Source organism: Poecilia reticulata, linkage group LG3, assembly GCF_000633615.1.
Source record: "Poecilia reticulata strain Guanapo linkage group LG3, Guppy_female_1.0+MT, whole genome shotgun sequence".
Taxonomy (NCBI): domain Eukaryota; kingdom Metazoa; phylum Chordata; class Actinopteri; order Cyprinodontiformes; family Poeciliidae; genus Poecilia; species Poecilia reticulata.
Window position 1 is genome coordinate 22,130,911 of NC_024333.1, and position 17,136 is coordinate 22,148,046.

At 35.8% G+C, this 17,136-nt stretch overlaps 1 protein-coding gene across 1 annotated transcript; it reads right to left on the reverse strand.

The window, feature by feature from the left end:
* Positions 1–1,178: 1,178 nt before the first annotated feature.
* lingo1b (leucine rich repeat and Ig domain containing 1b) lies at positions 1,179–16,749 on the reverse strand. Its single transcript, XM_008405683.2, has 2 exons — positions 16,452–16,749; positions 1,179–4,464 (listed from the first exon to the last, which is right to left on the reverse strand). Exons 1-2 carry the CDS (start codon positions 16,461–16,463, stop codon positions 2,605–2,607), a joined length of 1,872 nt encoding a protein of 623 aa, XP_008403905.1. The 5' UTR covers positions 16,464–16,749; the 3' UTR covers positions 1,179–2,604.
* Positions 16,750–17,136: the final 387 nt, after the last annotated feature.

Here is a 17,136-nt window from a genome sequence, read left to right on the forward strand (position 1 = left end):
GTTTTAACCTTATTTTGTACTTATTTTCAAGTATATTATGTGTGTATTTGTTGTCGTTAGTATCAAACAGAGACCAAGTTACGGGGGAGATTACGGTTCGGGCTTTTTGTTTACTTAGCATGAGATAGCATGAGGAAGCACAACAAGCTTAAAAGTAGGGCAGCACTGGTAATTGTCAGTTCTAGTTCAGCTCACTGTTCAGGTTCAAAGTTGTTGCTTTTWGAAAAAAATATGGCCGTGTTCCTTAAGGTCTCCGTGTTATTTCGTTTTATTACGTTTGCATGTTTCTTGTGAAGAGCTCAAATAAGATGGTGTTCACAGCAGTATGTACAGGCTCTATCTAGTCTGCTGACTTTTTCCAATAAACTTGYTTGTTCAGGCTGAAYAGATAAGTGATTCCATGRAAAAAGGTACTACTTTCCCTTTTAAAACTTAMAAGCCCATTATATTTGGAAGACAGTAATGTTCATTATATTGCTTTATTTGCTTCTGAAATAGGACTTTCTTTTCTAGCTGTCATGGTAACTCAAAACAGAAGCAAGAAAGCCGCATTTCGCACATGCAGATGTGACGTCAGCGTYATATGTGCAAAGAGCCCATTGAAATGCTATGGTTTGACCTTACGGTACATATGTACTCAAAAACCYTCCAATGTGGCTGAATTGAAACAATTCTGAAAGAAAAATGTGCTAGAAAGCCCMCATAGTGATGTGAAACACTGGCAAGTAATTCCCAGTTTGGTTTACTACTACTGCTTTTTCAAATGAAGTTACTGGATAAATGCATTTCTGGACTTCGGGCTGTCTTTGTCTGAGTACATTCAAAATGATCATGTTTGAAAATTGGAAATGTAAATGTAATTAAAGTCAAAAACCAAAGACATCTCTTGAGGGGAGGACTGTATCTTCACAGTGCTATAGAACATATTTAAAATGTTATCATAATACATCTTGCATTACTATATATATATATATATGTTTTTTCTTCTTCAGAAATTTGGAATCAATCTAAATTTAAAAGCTCAGTGACATGTACCAACATAGAAATACCAGAAAATGCGATCAAGGTATTGTGAAATATTTTCTTACTGAAACCTTTTTATAAAGGAAATTACCTCGGTGAAATATACTTGCAGCATCATCTTCTTCTTTCCCATTTAGCATAAAATAAATAGCCTGTTGTGTAAAATGTTCTTTATTTTAATAGAATTTCAATTTACCCACCCCTTTTAAACATGTATTTAGAAGTTAATGAACACATTATCTTCAGAGCAGACCTTGACTGTGAAATAAATTGGACAACATAAAATTCTTAACTGGAACTCCATTTTGAGTRTTGCTTAGCAGAAAATTGGAAAATTGGTTCTTAAGGCAACAAATAAATAATGTCACTAACTTGTAAATATGTAGTGACGTTGTGCCTTCTGGAATCCAGGACAGTGATTAACCTTACTAAACAGTCAAATAGGTTGTAAAGTATTTGAGATTTTTGCTCAGAATAATTTCAAGGGCGAGGYTATGTTCTAAAATCAGTAACACTCTCTTTCAGTTAAGTACATCAAAAACATGTTTACTGTATATTTAATCTGCTCTTTGGATTGCAGTTTGCTCAAAACCCACAGCTATCAAAAGCATTACTATTATGCAATAGCGTAATGTACACAGAGGAATAAAATACAGAAAAAATATGTATATCACAACATTTAAATACATTTAATGACAATCTTCCTTTGCTGGCAGAGAGGAGCAGAAACGGGCTTTTCTATGCAGTGTGGTAACATGCACACTTTCAAATTTAACCTTAGCCAAATTACCCCCTCTTCAAAATTTTCAATAAATGATTTAAGGATTTAACAAAAAAAAACAAAAAAAATCAGAAAGACCAGTGTTAACAGACTATTTTGTCTGTAATTGACAAATAAAATCAAAGTTTTAATTTTATATTTAGACACTGAAACCATAACTATTTTGTTGATTCRTTATTTTTTCAACAATTATCTTGGAAATGATTGGGTCAATTTCTGAAAAGTAAATGTATGTTTTGTTAAATATAATAAACTCAAAAGAAAGTACTTGTGTCATACTTTTCTCTTGACTGAAAAAGAAAAAATAACTAAATGGGGGGAAAAGGAAAATTTTTATCTCAGTATTTCAGGCAAGAAAACATCTGCTTGTGACAGGTTCATRTGCTTTTAACAACTATCAAAGGTAAAAAATAGCCAACAGAAAAAATCCCAACATAATTTTTGTTTTTCACAAAAGAAAGASTACTTAAAATAATTATCAACTGCTTATCTGTATTAGCCTGCTTGTCATATACTGTTACTGTGCTTTTTTCATATATAACCCTTATTTGGTTCCACACAGAAATCATGTAATCGAGTGCATGTTAGCATACTGTACAGTACATACATGTACAGAAATCTGAACAATTGTTCAACATTTATTTTTAAAGATTCAGTCCCTGAAGTAAAAAAYGTCAAAGGTATACTGTCTAGATGCATTTGCTGCTGTGCTATCGCTCACAAACTGATTACATATTTTTGACAAGAACAGTATGCATCCTGGCTGCAGTTTGTAAGMTTACATGACCTCCTTTAAAAGTTCACATGATTTTCATGTTGAATTGTACAGGTGCCTCAGTTGGACTGGCCTCTTCTGTTTCCTCTTTTCGTGGCACATATTCAACTTCAATAGTTGACTTTGTGCTGTCTTTTCCTCTACTCCAGAGGAATAAAATAACAAGACAAAAGAGGACCACTCCAAGGAATGAGATAAATCCCATTGTGGTTGCGACAATAAGTGTCTTTACATCAAATGGAAATGGAACTGTTGTTCTGGTCACATTAGCACCTTCATCACTTGGCTGGTTAGAAATAAAAGCAAATGACTTATTTGGCTGATGTGGCCAATTCGGGGAGTAGCTGTGTACAAAAAGGTGAGCAGCTTTGGTGTCATTGCCAGCAGCATTACTGGCAATGCACAAGTAGGTGCCATTGTCCTGAATTTGGGCATAGCGTACCTCCAGTGTACCCTCGCTGGATACTGAGAGCCTTGACCCTATAGTCTTTGTAGTAATGTACTCCTTCTTGGGGGATAGCCACATTATCACTGGAGCTGGATCACCCTCTGCCATGCATGTGAAGTGAACAGTAGTTCCTTCATCAACATGGCTTTCCACAACCTTATAATCCACAATCTTTGATTTCTGACAGATGAAGTAGTCTGGAGGCAGTACGTCTGGGAAATCTTTGAACTCTTTTCCTTGCACAATCTTAGGTGAAGCACAAATGGGCTGTTGTTTGTTGAAGTTGAGCCTCCACCTCCTGCGGAAGACCCATAGCAGGCGGCAGTCACAAGCCAAAGGGTTTTCATACAAAGCCAGGGTCTCCAGGTTTCCCACTGAGTGAAAAACGGACTCCTCAAGGGTGCTCAAGCTATTTCTTGACACGTTAAGAATACGCAGGTGGTTGAGTCCACGGAATGAGTAAGGCTCAATGGCCACCAATTGTCCACCAGCCAAATGAAATGCCTGGAGTTTTTGAAGACTGAAAAGTTGGTTTCCTTCAACAGTATGAATTGGATTGAAAGATAGATTTAAAAACCGAAGATATCTGAGATGATTGATGGCTTCATAGGGGATGGTAGACAGATTGCAATTTGTGACRGACAATGATGTGAGGTTAAGTCCATACAAGCTTTGTGAAGCCATAGTATTCAAGGCAGGCATATAAGAAATCTCCAGTATTCTTAGTCGATACAGTCTTTTAAAGGAGAAGTCCCTTATATCAGTGACGTTCAGATAGCGTAATCGAAGGGATAGCAAATTATGTACATGACTAAGGGCATCAGTGGGAACTGAGCCCAGTTTATACCCTTCAATGTTGAGGCTTTCAAGATTGCTCAGACCATGAAATGATCGAGGCGATATAAAGACTAGGTCATTGTCCCCAACTTCCAAAGCCCTCAGGTTGTACAGCTCTTGGAACATGTAGTCGAGCAAAATAACAATTTTATTCTCACTTATATCCAACTGTGTGAGATTGGTCAGGCCCGTGAACACTCCAAGCTGAATGAGCTTTAGCTCATTGTTGCGCAAGCCTAGCGTTCGAAGGTTCATTAGGTTACTGAAAGCCCCCGGCTCAATGGATGAAATAGTGTTTTCGTTCAGTTGCAGCTCCTCTAGCTGAGGGTAATTAATGAACTCCTCAGGCCCTAGAGTCTTCAGACGGTTTCTGCTGAGGTCTAGCAGTCTAGTTTCAGTGGGGATGCCCTCAGGAAGAGCTGCCAGCCTTCTTCGATGACAGACGACTGAACGCTCCTGGCCATTGCAGTCACATTTTGAAGGGCAGCCAGTAGTGGAGCCTGAAAGGACGGTGCCCAGCATCAGGATCAGGATGGGCTGCCAGCATGCCACCAAGTAGCTCTGCCYTCCTGCCTCTCCGGACACCATCCTACTGCTTACCTGTGGAGACAGAAAAATACAGAATACTAAAACTCTAAAATACATAAGATATTAATTACAACCCAAATTTACTTACTTTTATTTTTTTACATCAACATGACTTCAAATGTTCAATTGCTCTCCCTTCCCCTGGATTTAATTTAGTTAGGGTGAAGTTCCTCACAAGTAATAGAATCAGACAATCAATGAAAGGGCTTGGCCATACTGTGCAACTATCCTGCTATACTGCAGACTTCTGAGTATGCTGAAAACAATTACCATCAATCCCACTGACACGTTGTGTCTGCTTGTGGACAAGCAGACACAATATCACATAGTACAGTTTCATGTGATGAGATACAAAATTGTAAATATTCTGATGTTGTTGCATTATTAAAATAATATCACAGATTTGGTTACTGTTGTTTGCATCTGTTAAACAATTTAGATGCAGTGTTATGTATCTAGATAACACTGCATTTAGAGCTTTTTTACATAATGATAGCATAAAAGYTTAAAGTTTTGTTTGTTATAAGGTATAGAAAATTAGATATTGGAAAGGAGAAGCTGAAATATAGAAACTATACATAGTGACTAAAGAGCTAAGTTTCAGTTACAGAGACKTAAATTTGTAGTACAATAGTTCCAAGACCATTCAGAGCCAAAAAACCCCCCAGTGCAACAGGAATARTGTATTTTTCAGTGCATTTTTCTATAATTGGTGGAGGAAAATTAAGGCTCTCGAAGACCACAGATTTCAGATGGAAAYGAGGAAACTAATAAAGTSCAATGAATGCAACAATGGGGCATGTACAGAACTGGAACTCATCATATAAACATCTGTTAGAATAAGACTATGAGAATTAACAAGGAGATTGTTAAAACAAGAAAATCCTAACTTTTTTCAGTTAATTATTTTTGATTAACAGGATGGAACATTGATGGCCAGAGTAAATCCTTGTTGAAGTAGGATAATTGAATGAGGGATAATTTCTCATGTCTTTGTTGTTATTGTATTTATCATTTTTTTATGTTTTTCACTTGTTTCTCAAAAACGGGACAAATACCAAGACGAGAAATGGCATTATCCTATCTAGGCGGTGGAGCTTTTTTTTTTTTTTTTGAATGCCAACCTGTGCTGAGGACTTAGTTTAGTTACCGAGTTTGGTTCCATTTTTGTTCGGTAAATTTTAGGTTTTTTTTCCATTTGCTTTTATGTTGAACAAAGCAAGAATGCCAGCTTTTATAATAAAACAAATGCATAAAATTAGTAAATTCAAACTAAAACTGAAATTCTGCTATATCTTGGATTCATGCTCACATAAATGTTCCTTTGCAGGACTCCTCACAGATGAATTTATATTAGACCATGCACATAGTTTCTCATCTAATTTTTGSTCCRCTCTTCCTTATAGCATCATCAACTCATTGAGGTTCACAGACATTCAAACCTGCACAGCTTTCTTAAGGTCCCCTCAGTATGTCAAACCATAATAAGTCTGGACTTTCACTGTTCCACTCCAACATATTTTTGTTTTCCTTTTTTAGCCTTGCTCTGTTGTAGATTTGCTGGTGTGTTTGGGATCCTTGTCCTGTTTCTTTTTTGACCCATTTTCAGCCATGCTTTAGCTCTTAGGTATATGGGTTTACAATTGAKCCAGCAAAACTTTAGCATAATGTGATACATTCATGTTTTGTGAATGACTGCATGGTTCAAGTGGTGTTAAAACAGCCCAAATCATCACCCTACCATGCTTGACATCAACTGTTTGTTTTGTTTTCTCTAAATATGGCACTTTGTTGTAGGGTCAACCACATCCAGCTAAATTTAGCTGACATTTAACATGATGAATGAGATTTATGGAGTCTGAAATGGAACATTTTTCTCATTTCTCCCCCTAGTGTCAGTAGGTAAGACAGTTTTCACAGATGCTAAGATTTCTTTGATTTCCAGTTAAAAAGAATTAGACACCCACTTTCAAAGAGTTGATCACACTTGCTGGTGACCTTTAACAGATACCATTTCTTTGATGGCACCTGGCTACTACTTTCCCTTTTAAATCCTATGGGGAAAACAAAGGTGTGTTTTTCCAGGCAGTTTTCCCATTTTGGTGTAATCTTTGCTTTAAATGATAGTGTAGAATCATTTGTGTCTTTTGTTTTTACACTTATTAGATATAAATTGACATAAACCCTGTTTCAATGACTTCTAACCACTTAGCACATTGGAACTCCAATTATTTACGTTTTTATTTTTAAATGTAAGTAGATTTACATGCTTTTTAATCAAGAATATTTATTGCTGCTCCTAGCAACAGTATCTGTGTGTTGGCTAGGCCTAAAAAAATTTGAAATAGTCTTTATTAGAGAAAATATTTACCTCAGTCTACCTTGTCACTTATTTTTCCCTTCTCTGACTCACCCTATTCATTTTTAACTGCATTATTTTTGTGAACATTTGAATGGACAGTCCTTTTCTACACTGGCCTTTTGTGACTATTGTGTTATGTCAGGGGATCTCTCACCCTGTCTCTCCAAAGACCCGTCTCTGCCTACGTCTGTCTCTTGATGCCCCAACAGGCTGCACAGTTTCATGCAGGTGAAACTAAGAGTAAGATGTGCACTTCATGGGTCAATGAATGTCTCAAGCATTATACAGACAAATGAGCTTTATGCATCAGTGCATTTGTCCCTTTCAGCTGTTTTAGTTATTAAATACCTTTGTGGTGTGGCATAATATTGAAAAACGTATTAGAATATTTACATTGGGAATTAAGTGGCAGGTTTATTGGACCTTTTTATGCTGGAAGAAGGAAATGGTTTATGAATAATAACTGCAAACTAATCATGATGCTAATGGATTCTTTGTCATTTATCAACAGATTTTGTCTATTCCCATTAATGTCTTTAGGGCCCTTTGGTACAGTCTAAGCCTAGAGTCTATGTCTATAATCATAAATTTAATCATGTTGTCTTTTGATTTTTGGTGTGTACAGCATTGCTGCACGCTGTTGCGATGGGTCCCCCTGCATGTTTTAAGTTTGAAAAATTATGCATTCTGATAATGGCACATACACAAGTATGCTATATTTTAAGACTTATGATCAGTATGTCAAATAAACTGAAGCAATGCTACTCTTGAGTACAGTTTCTGGCTACTTTACTCTCCTGTAGTTCCTACACTGAAAGACATAAAAGTATATTGTAACCAAAAAGGCATCAGACACAGAAACATACAATTTGTGTAAAGGTGAGACTTCTGGTTTGTCTATCACTTCACTAAGCTTTGTCATTTTGTTATTTTCTAGGCTGCTGTGCCATTTGCAGGTCAACTGAACATACAGGAAACTGTGTTGCCACTGGTTGTACTATCTACTGTTCTAACATGCGTACATACCTACTGTAAGTATTGGTTTCAAAAGCTTTATGTTGGGGAAAACTGAAATTAGGAAATGTGTATTTCTTCTTTTCAAATTTGATATTATTGTTATTTTATCAGTAAAAGTATCGGAATCTGCATGCAATGTTACATTTTTTTTAAAATTACGATTACACTTTTTCAAATTAAATCAAAACAGTGGTGCTCAAGTACTGGGTACTGAAGTAGCATTTTTACCAAATACTTTTTTACTTTTACTTGAGCATATTTTTTATTATACCTTTTTACTTCTACTGAAGTAAAAATACACTGAAGAGAGGTACTGTTATGGCACTTTTTGGCTACTCTACCCATTTTTGTCAGCCCTAATGTATCATTCTCTCTGTCTGAGTTTAAGCTGCTTTGAAATGTGTGTAGAAAATGTACATTCATTTTTCTCTGTAACTCCATCTATAACTAGTAAAGTTTAGGCATAGAAAAAGAACAGCTATGCTTACTCTCTGCCCCATCTCATCTTAAAGACCATTCATCTTTACTGTCACCTGACAAGCTACAGCTCAGTATGAATACTAATGCTTCATCTGCTGGAATTTGTATAAAAAGGCTAACACAATAAAGGCTCAGTGACTTGTTTTCTATTTGCAAGAATATTGTAATACTTACTGAATCTCCAAATTCTTATTCAAATTTCAAACTGTGGTTTTATCCATTGGATGATATTGCAATTATAAAGTAATAAAAAAATAGCATATACCTGTCTAGTTGAGATTAAAGGTTTGAACACAAAATAGGGGAAAAGTTTAGTTAATTTGATACCCAATGCTGTTTCATGGGCAGGACACATTCTATAAGGCTGCCAACAACACAACTACTGCAGATCAGTGCTTTGTTTAAGGGTAAAGAGCAGGCTCCCATAACAAAACACTCTCAAATGTTTACTCCATATGCTGTTGAGCTGTATGAGACCTACCTAATTCTGTCTAATCCTCACATTTGTGCTAAAATGTGAACTGCTCTCAATTACTAAAATATTAGATGCAGTATTTAGATTGATATGTTTGATTCATATGTAGATTAATATTTTTACTATGCAGATGACTTTGAGCTTAGCATTTCATTTTCTAGTGAGTAAACTAAAACATGCTTTACAGTTTTAACAATCTAGTCAACCAGTGGATTTTCACTCAAGGACGCCAAAAATGCATAACCATCTCAAATAAAATATTTGCATGTGTCACAGCATGAGGACCACGACGTTGATTAAGATCAAATTCCATTTGTTTTTATATTTCCAATTCTAATATTTAATTTGGACAGGGGAGAGATCGACTAGAAGGTGAAATTTGTGAAAGAGTACTATTAATTATAGGCTATTTTGACCATTGCCAATTTTTGAAAAAGCATTGTAAACACAAAAAATACAGTTAGATTGAATAAAGCCACTGAAAGTTTAGGACTTTAATAAATGAATTGGCAAAAAGAAGTATCCTTTGCTGTTACCAAAGTCTTATTCTAAAATATTGAACACTTCATGCAATGTGGCCAAGCATAGTGACAGATAAACGATGTTGTCTAAATTAAATGTAATTTACTGTCCCTTTACCTGGGTATACTGTCTATACAGGTAATTATTAAAAGAAAAAAAAAACAAAAAAAAACGTCTATAATCTGCTCTGTTTCGTACTGACTAGAGAGTGCACAGTGTGTTGAAAATCTGTGAAACGGTTCTGAGCTGGGAATTGCTGCCTACAACTTTTAGTTGAAGAGTCAGTGAAAGCTGTCGGGATTGGACAAGGCATGCACACCAAATGCAAATTTACAGAAATACCAGCAAGGCTGTTCTTTCATAATCTTTTTTTAGAAATAAAACTTGTCAGAGTTGCACTTCATTTTTAAACTTGAAACCCTGGTATTTGCATGCTTCTGCATATTTTCTGGTTTAAAATGAACACAGTCAGTCAGATCCCTGATGGAACACCAGATACAAGATCCTTCTTGTACCCTTGTACACTGCATGCATCTATAACATCCAGATCTGTTTTTTGGTTCAATAATGAATGGCAGTAATGCTCACAGCAAGCACATTCAATCCTAATTATTTATCTCACTAGACTTAATAGACCAGGCAAAAAATAAAAAGGGGTTTCATTATTTGTGTTCTTTCTGTGGTATAGAGCCAGTTTTACTTTACTTCATAGATTTTTTTAAATTTGTGCATCAAAAGAAAAAAACTCAGTCATAAGAATAATAGTCAGAGAATCAGGAACCCATCATGCAAACATTCAACACAGAAATAAGGATTGCAGGAACCACCCCAGGTTAAGACAAAACATTTCTTGCATTCCTTGTTCATGTGGGTGATTTTTATATTTCTATCATGTTCGAAATAAATAAAAAAAATCACATTAAAAATAAGATTAATAAAAATACTAAATCCATGCAAAAATTTTACTTATACCTTCCAGTTTCCATAATTGTAAATTTTGCAGGGCTGACTTTAAAACCACCTAACCCCTCAAGAATGAGCCAGCCTGAGTCCTCCGTCCCACTACAACAGCCTCTAACTGTCTCATATTTTGCGTAAAGCTGTTATTAAAATTAAATGAGGATACTGCAGAGCAGCAGGACTATGACCTTCTGAATACATTTGTAGAACGCAAATTTGAGTATCCTGTGACGGATCTGTCTTCGACTGTCACCTCTCCATCCAGCAGACATTACATAAACACTCATAGTCTGGGAGGATTTATCACAATCATGCTCCATCATTTCCTTTGATGTTGCCCATTATGGAGCTGCATATGTATCCAAGACAGATCTTGTTACGGAAAATGTTTTAATAGCAACATCCCAGATGTTTTCTGGCTGGTTCACCCATTTCTTATTTCTGGGCCATCACAAATGAACTGTTATGTGCAGAAGTGCCCTGATTATAGATGTAAATAAAATGACCTATAATTAGAACTAAATATAAAAATGTAGCCACACTGACCAAACAGATTCTTCTCAGTGTTTTCTATTTCATATTTTATTTTCCCCAACGTGTTGCTGCTCATAAACTCCAGCAATTTATGATGTGTCGATTCTCATACTATTACATTTAGTTAACTTAGATCTGATTCCAAATTTATAGTGAGAATTTTATATAGCAGTTGCATATGTCAGAATGAAAGTAAAGCCTATGTTTATCTATTTGGCTTATTTGGGATAAAGTAACAACTTTATTAAATAAGTAGTGTATTAAATTGATTACATATTCAGACCAGACATTCCATTGTGAACACTGACTGGTAAAGTGAGTAGCATTGCTCATCTTATTACAACAGTATATTCTTCTCTGAAAGCCTGCATCTTTCCAAATCAATCTTGCCAGCCCAACCCCCACATCATGAAAACACTTCTTATAAACTCTTTCCTTTCCAACACAGCTGAACAGAAATTGCTTAAAATTGCCATAAAAACCATACCTACAGTCTGATCTGTTCAATATGCCTTCAAACTCCCTGGACACCAGTGGGATTGGATCTGATTCCATCTGTTGGTTGCAAGCCTGATCCACAAAGACTCCACCTCACAATTCACTCTCAATAATGTATAATGTAGCATACCTTCAGATGCTTCTTGAATATGTTCTCTGGTTAGTTTTTATTTTCTTTTGCAAGCAAATACCAAAGTGCTATGTATATGTTGATATTAAGTGTATATTCAGTGCATACACACATAGCACTGTTCCCTTGCAGAATGGAGGTCCTGGGCTCTTTCTGCATAGAAAATGGATGTTTTCCCCTCACATGTGTCGGTTCCCTCCTGGTACTCTATTCTCTCACTGTTCAAAAACCTGACTGTTAGGTCCTTTGGTCTGTCTAAATTGCTCTTAGGTATGAGTGAATAACTGCATGTGCGTTTCTCTGTAGCTTTGTGATAGACTGGCTGTCTGTCTAGGATGGATGGATTATCTGATTATCTGACAGATCATCAATAAAACGTGAAGGCACATCCCTCTGGGCTGCATACCCACCAGTCATGTCAGAAACAGTTAGCCATGTAAAAAACTACAAATATATTTCCAATCTCTTGTGTTTTTTGTATCCATAATAACTAATGCTGTGTTAATAATTTGAGTATATACAAATTAATGCAATCAACTAAAACTCTGTTACAAGAATTGAAGGGTGTCAACATATTAGCACCTGCATTGATTTTTACAATTCTCTAAGACTAAAGCCATTAGTTTCATCTACTTTGAACACACATCTGGTACAGCTTTTTAATTGATTCCATCTTGGAAATGGGTTATTTATAAATGTCAAGATAATGCAGCCTAAAATTAAACAACAAAGTTGGCAAGTGGTTATTACGAACGGCAATAGATTAACAATGCTTATAGTTTCAATTTAAGCTTACATTCAAGTTTGTTCTGAAAATCTCCTTCAATAGTTATCCTAATTAGTTATAGGATAAATCGGTCTCAAATTTTGGTTAAAGTATAATCTTGCCAGGCACCAATTATTTTCTGCCTGTTACTTACAACTTACTTACATGCATCAGTATTTCTGTTAAAAGCATTTTATTTTCTGTAGGCTTTCAGAGTAGTAGATTGAAAGTAATGAAGCTTATATTTCTCTTAAGTAATAATCTGTGCAATGCAAGTTAACTATATACATTAGCAAAGCTTCTGACAAAACTGAAACTGAGTTTTGGTTTTCTTTTACTTAAAGTATCTATCCAAAATGTATTGTACAAGTTGATTGCATTGTCAAATTAAGTTTCTTCATTTGTTTAGCTTCAGATTACAATAAATATTATCGAAATAGTCCAGTTGTTGGTCAGTTGTCCAGAATCCAAATTCATCCAAATACAGCTAAAGTTGATTCAAATTATTTCAATCAAATCTAATCACAGTCCTAATCAGATCCAATTTAGAACAATTTAATTCACATTTTAGAGTTTCATACAAAGTCACATGACATTTTATAGGTAATTAAAGCACATTCAATGTAGTTTTTTTTCATATGCCAAATTACTGAAGTTACATAATTTCTGGACACTTTACAAGTCAACAAAATTTTTAAAGTCCCAATTGATCCAAATTCAATTCAAATAATTTCAAACTATTTCAATGCTGTTCAGTTTTTTAAATCAAGTTAAAATTTAAGGTAAAAGTTAAATAAGTATAAGTGATAGAGATCAAATTCTCCTTTTGACTCATATTTAATAATTTGATGGCACCACAATAATGTGACCTTATTATGTTCTTGTCCACTATTTTATCCGTACTTTTTTTTTTTAATGACACGCTGCTGTGATGATTTGTGCTGGTCCTTTAACCAATTTTGATATCTATTATATTTTATAATATATACATAGAGAACTGATTGAACTTTTACCAGAGTCAAGTGGTGTGGAAAAACAATTCAATGCAAATAAAGCTGGAAAAGATTGGTGCTTTAAAAAGGTCACAGGAAAAAATAGAATGATACAGCATTATGCTTACTGGAGAAACCCCTTAATACATCTATGCAGAAATGTCAATTATGTACGCTGTTTTGTTATGTGAACAGCAGTTTGTCGAATGATATTTTTAAGGCTCAATTGGTTTATTAATAATTGCCATTTTGAATAGTGGCAAGTACAATTTTTCAGCATTGAAGTTAAGAAAACTTCTTAGTACTTCCAAGATTACATGGGTTGGCTTAAAGGCTTGCAATCATTCAGTTTAAAACAAAATCAGCCTACACCATGTTGCCTATGTACAAAAAACTAAGAAAACGTATTTATTTATTTATTTATCACTGAGCTATCATAGTGAAGCCCATTAATATTTTTATTTCAAAATTTGTTTTCCAATATCTGCTAGGCTTTATAAACAACATGTAGATTGATTTAAAGATCGTTTTATATTCAAAAGAAGTCAAGAACTTTACATAAAACATAACGCATATTTTCTCCAAGATGTTTGTAATCCATAAACAAACTGACTTGTCGTCTTCAAATTCTGCTTGTATTTCTTGGTAGTTTTCTGTGTGGCCCCTTTTTACAGTAAATCTGACTAATCACTCTCTTCAAGTTACTGGGGTGTATTTCTGTCATATTGGAACCAAAATGTGCCAATGATAACATTTGGTTTTTGTCACTAAACTAATTTTGATCGTCTGATGTGAACTTCAGAAATAGTTGCTGGAATGTTTATGGTAAATGTTCTATAGAATATATGTCCCATTAAACTGTCACAAAGAAGCATTTTCCCAAAAGAATAAAAAACCTTTTAGAGTATAACTCAACATTTTCATGACCTGTTCAAGTTGTGACATCAGCCAGTCCTAGCTAGCATAGTAGTTCATACAGTTCATCTGAAGTTCAGCAGATCAAAATGGTCACAGCTGTATATGCAGAACTGAGACCCAGCCAAAGTCTACGCAACTGAACAGTTGAACATTTATGTTTTGTGCAGATAAGAGGGAGACTTACCCACATTTGAAGCACACTTGACTCCAAATTACATCAGTATTTTGTTTTAGTGGGTATTTTTTATTGTTTGTAATAGTATTTTTCTTTATCTCTCTCTGTTTTACTGTTTATTCAATGTTACATGACTCTGTGTTTCCGTTTTTAATTATGTAAAGCACTTTGAAATGCCTTGCTGCCTAAATGTGCTATACAAATAAAATTTGATTGATTGATTGAATACACTCAATGCATGTTTTTTGTTCTGTTTTATTACTCCCTTCAGTAAAACTGAAGCAGCAATCTGTTTTGAGTAAAAATAACGAGAGAAAAGAATAATGAATAAATTCAACAACACAAGGATGATTTAAATACATTTTCTTTATTTGTACTCTGCTTTATTCTAGTGAAATGGAGTGGACATATTTTATTGTTCTTGTGTTGTATTTTTTAGCTTCTGAGCTAGTATGTATGGTTTACCTTTTTGCTGTTTGTCCCTGCTGCTATTAATCAAGTGTATTTGACTAGCAAAGCTGACAAGCAATGTGGCCCCAAATTAACAGCTGATGTTTCCAGGACTCCAGAGATCCTTCTAGCTGCTGCAGTTTCTGTTTGCTCTGCTGTCTTAGAAAATACCAGCTCAAACATTTATCCAGATTTTGCACTTTTTTTTTGTTGAGCCAGACAAAATTAGGCAGACCAAATTAATCTGGAAATTGCCCAAACCTCGGCCCTCCAGCAGCTAATGTCTAAGGTGAATGACCGTAAAATGAGATTTTACAGCGCAGGAGAAGAAGATCATGTCAAAATAATTGCTTGATCTTTATCCGACAAGTTATATTAAAGGGTAATATGGTACACATTTTTAAAGTCTTCAAATATTTTATGGAAAAGAGCAAAAGGTTTTTCTCTCTCATAAGCCTTGCAATTGTACATAGACAGTAGAATACAAAGACCTACAAGCCAGAAACAGATTTGATTTTGACAAACAAGCAAAGAATGATTGAAGAGTTCCAAGAAACCGTTTACCCAGCAACAGTGACAGTTTCAATAACTCAGTCATTTGGAAATTCAAAGTCATAAACATGGATTCCAACTTCAGGTCACAGAATTTTGCTCGATTAATCTGAATCTGTGGATGTTCTGACACAATGATGTGCATGAATAATAACTCGGGAAAGAGAATCCAGTCAGCCATCATAACCTGACAAGTGGGTCCCAATTAAATGCTTCTGCATAGTTCATAAAATCTGGATTCAAACAACAGTCCCTTTTCCCTCAGAGACTGTTGGGGGTCTTTTGCTTGCAGTGGATGTTGCTGCACTGCTAAAAAAGAGAGAGAAACAGTCCCTTTATTGCCGTTTGCCTGCTGGAGTGTATCAGCCATGATTATAAAGAAGCAATAAAAAATGGAGCTATGAGATATTGTTCATTTGGCCTCCATAAATAATCAAAGTCACCCTACCACCACAACCCATCCCCCCATGCCCACCCTTGCCATCAACACTACTGCCATCCATCTGTCTAACCTGTGGCAAATCAAACACCTGCAACAGCATCCCTTTTTTGCCACAGGAAATGGCCAGCAGCAAGCGCTTTATGAGAATGTGTGTCAGTCCTGATGAGTTTATTACCATTTTGAAAAAAAACCATGAATGTTAATGAGCAGATTAGGAAGCAACAGCAAACCACCCTGGCAAAAAAAAAAAAAAAGAAACACTGGGGGTGGGAGGCATAAAAAGGACACTTTTGCTCTCTCATTTGCACCTTTATGTGTGGCATAAAAAGGAGGCACCAAGACCATTTTGTACAGATGCAAAGACACAACATAACTACAGAGCACATGCATTTGTGTAAACACAACAAAAAGTATCTAACCAACGTAATGTATATTTTAATGACATGCACATATAATTTATATTTGGCCCCTTCACAATTTTAAGATTTTAGGGCAGAGGAGCTAGATAAAGCCTCTCTGGATGACAAAGCACAAATAAGACCAAGAGCTTTCATCTGAGCATAAGTCTCCTTTACATCCCCTCCATTTGCTTAGGGTACTCAGTTTTTTTTTTTCTTCCTCACAATAATTTGCCTCTTGCTGATCCCATGGCCACACCACTGCACCATAATAAATCTGATCCAGTGACTCAGTGCTCAAAGCCCACCATAGAGACAGAGTACTTACCAGGACTGTCATGCAGAGAATTCTAATTCAGGCAGCTCCATGTTGCCAAGGAAATTCAAAATGCCTCCAAAAGCATGGAGTCGGGGCTGCAAGGATTCAGGACGGGCTAGATTAAGATGGGTAAGGACGGCATACGCAGAGATGAGAATCCCTCGTCTAAGGGGCATTTGAGAAATGCCTTCGTCCTCTCCAGATGCGCTAAATCCGGCAGCACTGATAGGCTGACATGTAAACACACAGGCGGCTCTGCTGGCTCACACACGCTCACATACATGCTGCACCTAGCAGAGAAAAGAGAGGAAGAGGGAGGGGCAACTGATGAGAGGTGGAGGGAGGAGCTGCAGTGCACTGGGAAAATGAGAGGACTGGGAGAATAGGAGGCATAGACCACAGGGAGCTGAAAAGAGATGAAGAGAAACATTCTCTGATTGCAACAATGATATTTTTGCACTGTATGTTTCCTTTCAAGGTCTGCTTTGGTGCTTTACTTTGTTTCCGGCTGCTGCAGGAGAAGGGGTAGTGTTTAGAGTTGGGAAGAAGAAAATTAATTCTCTACCAGTTCAGATTATTCACAAAGGTGTTTGTGTTTGTTTAGTCCCCTCCTTCCTTTTGTAGTGTTTATTAATATGCAAATAATTGCAAGTTTATTCCAAAAGTCCACTCATCAATAAAACATGAAATATAT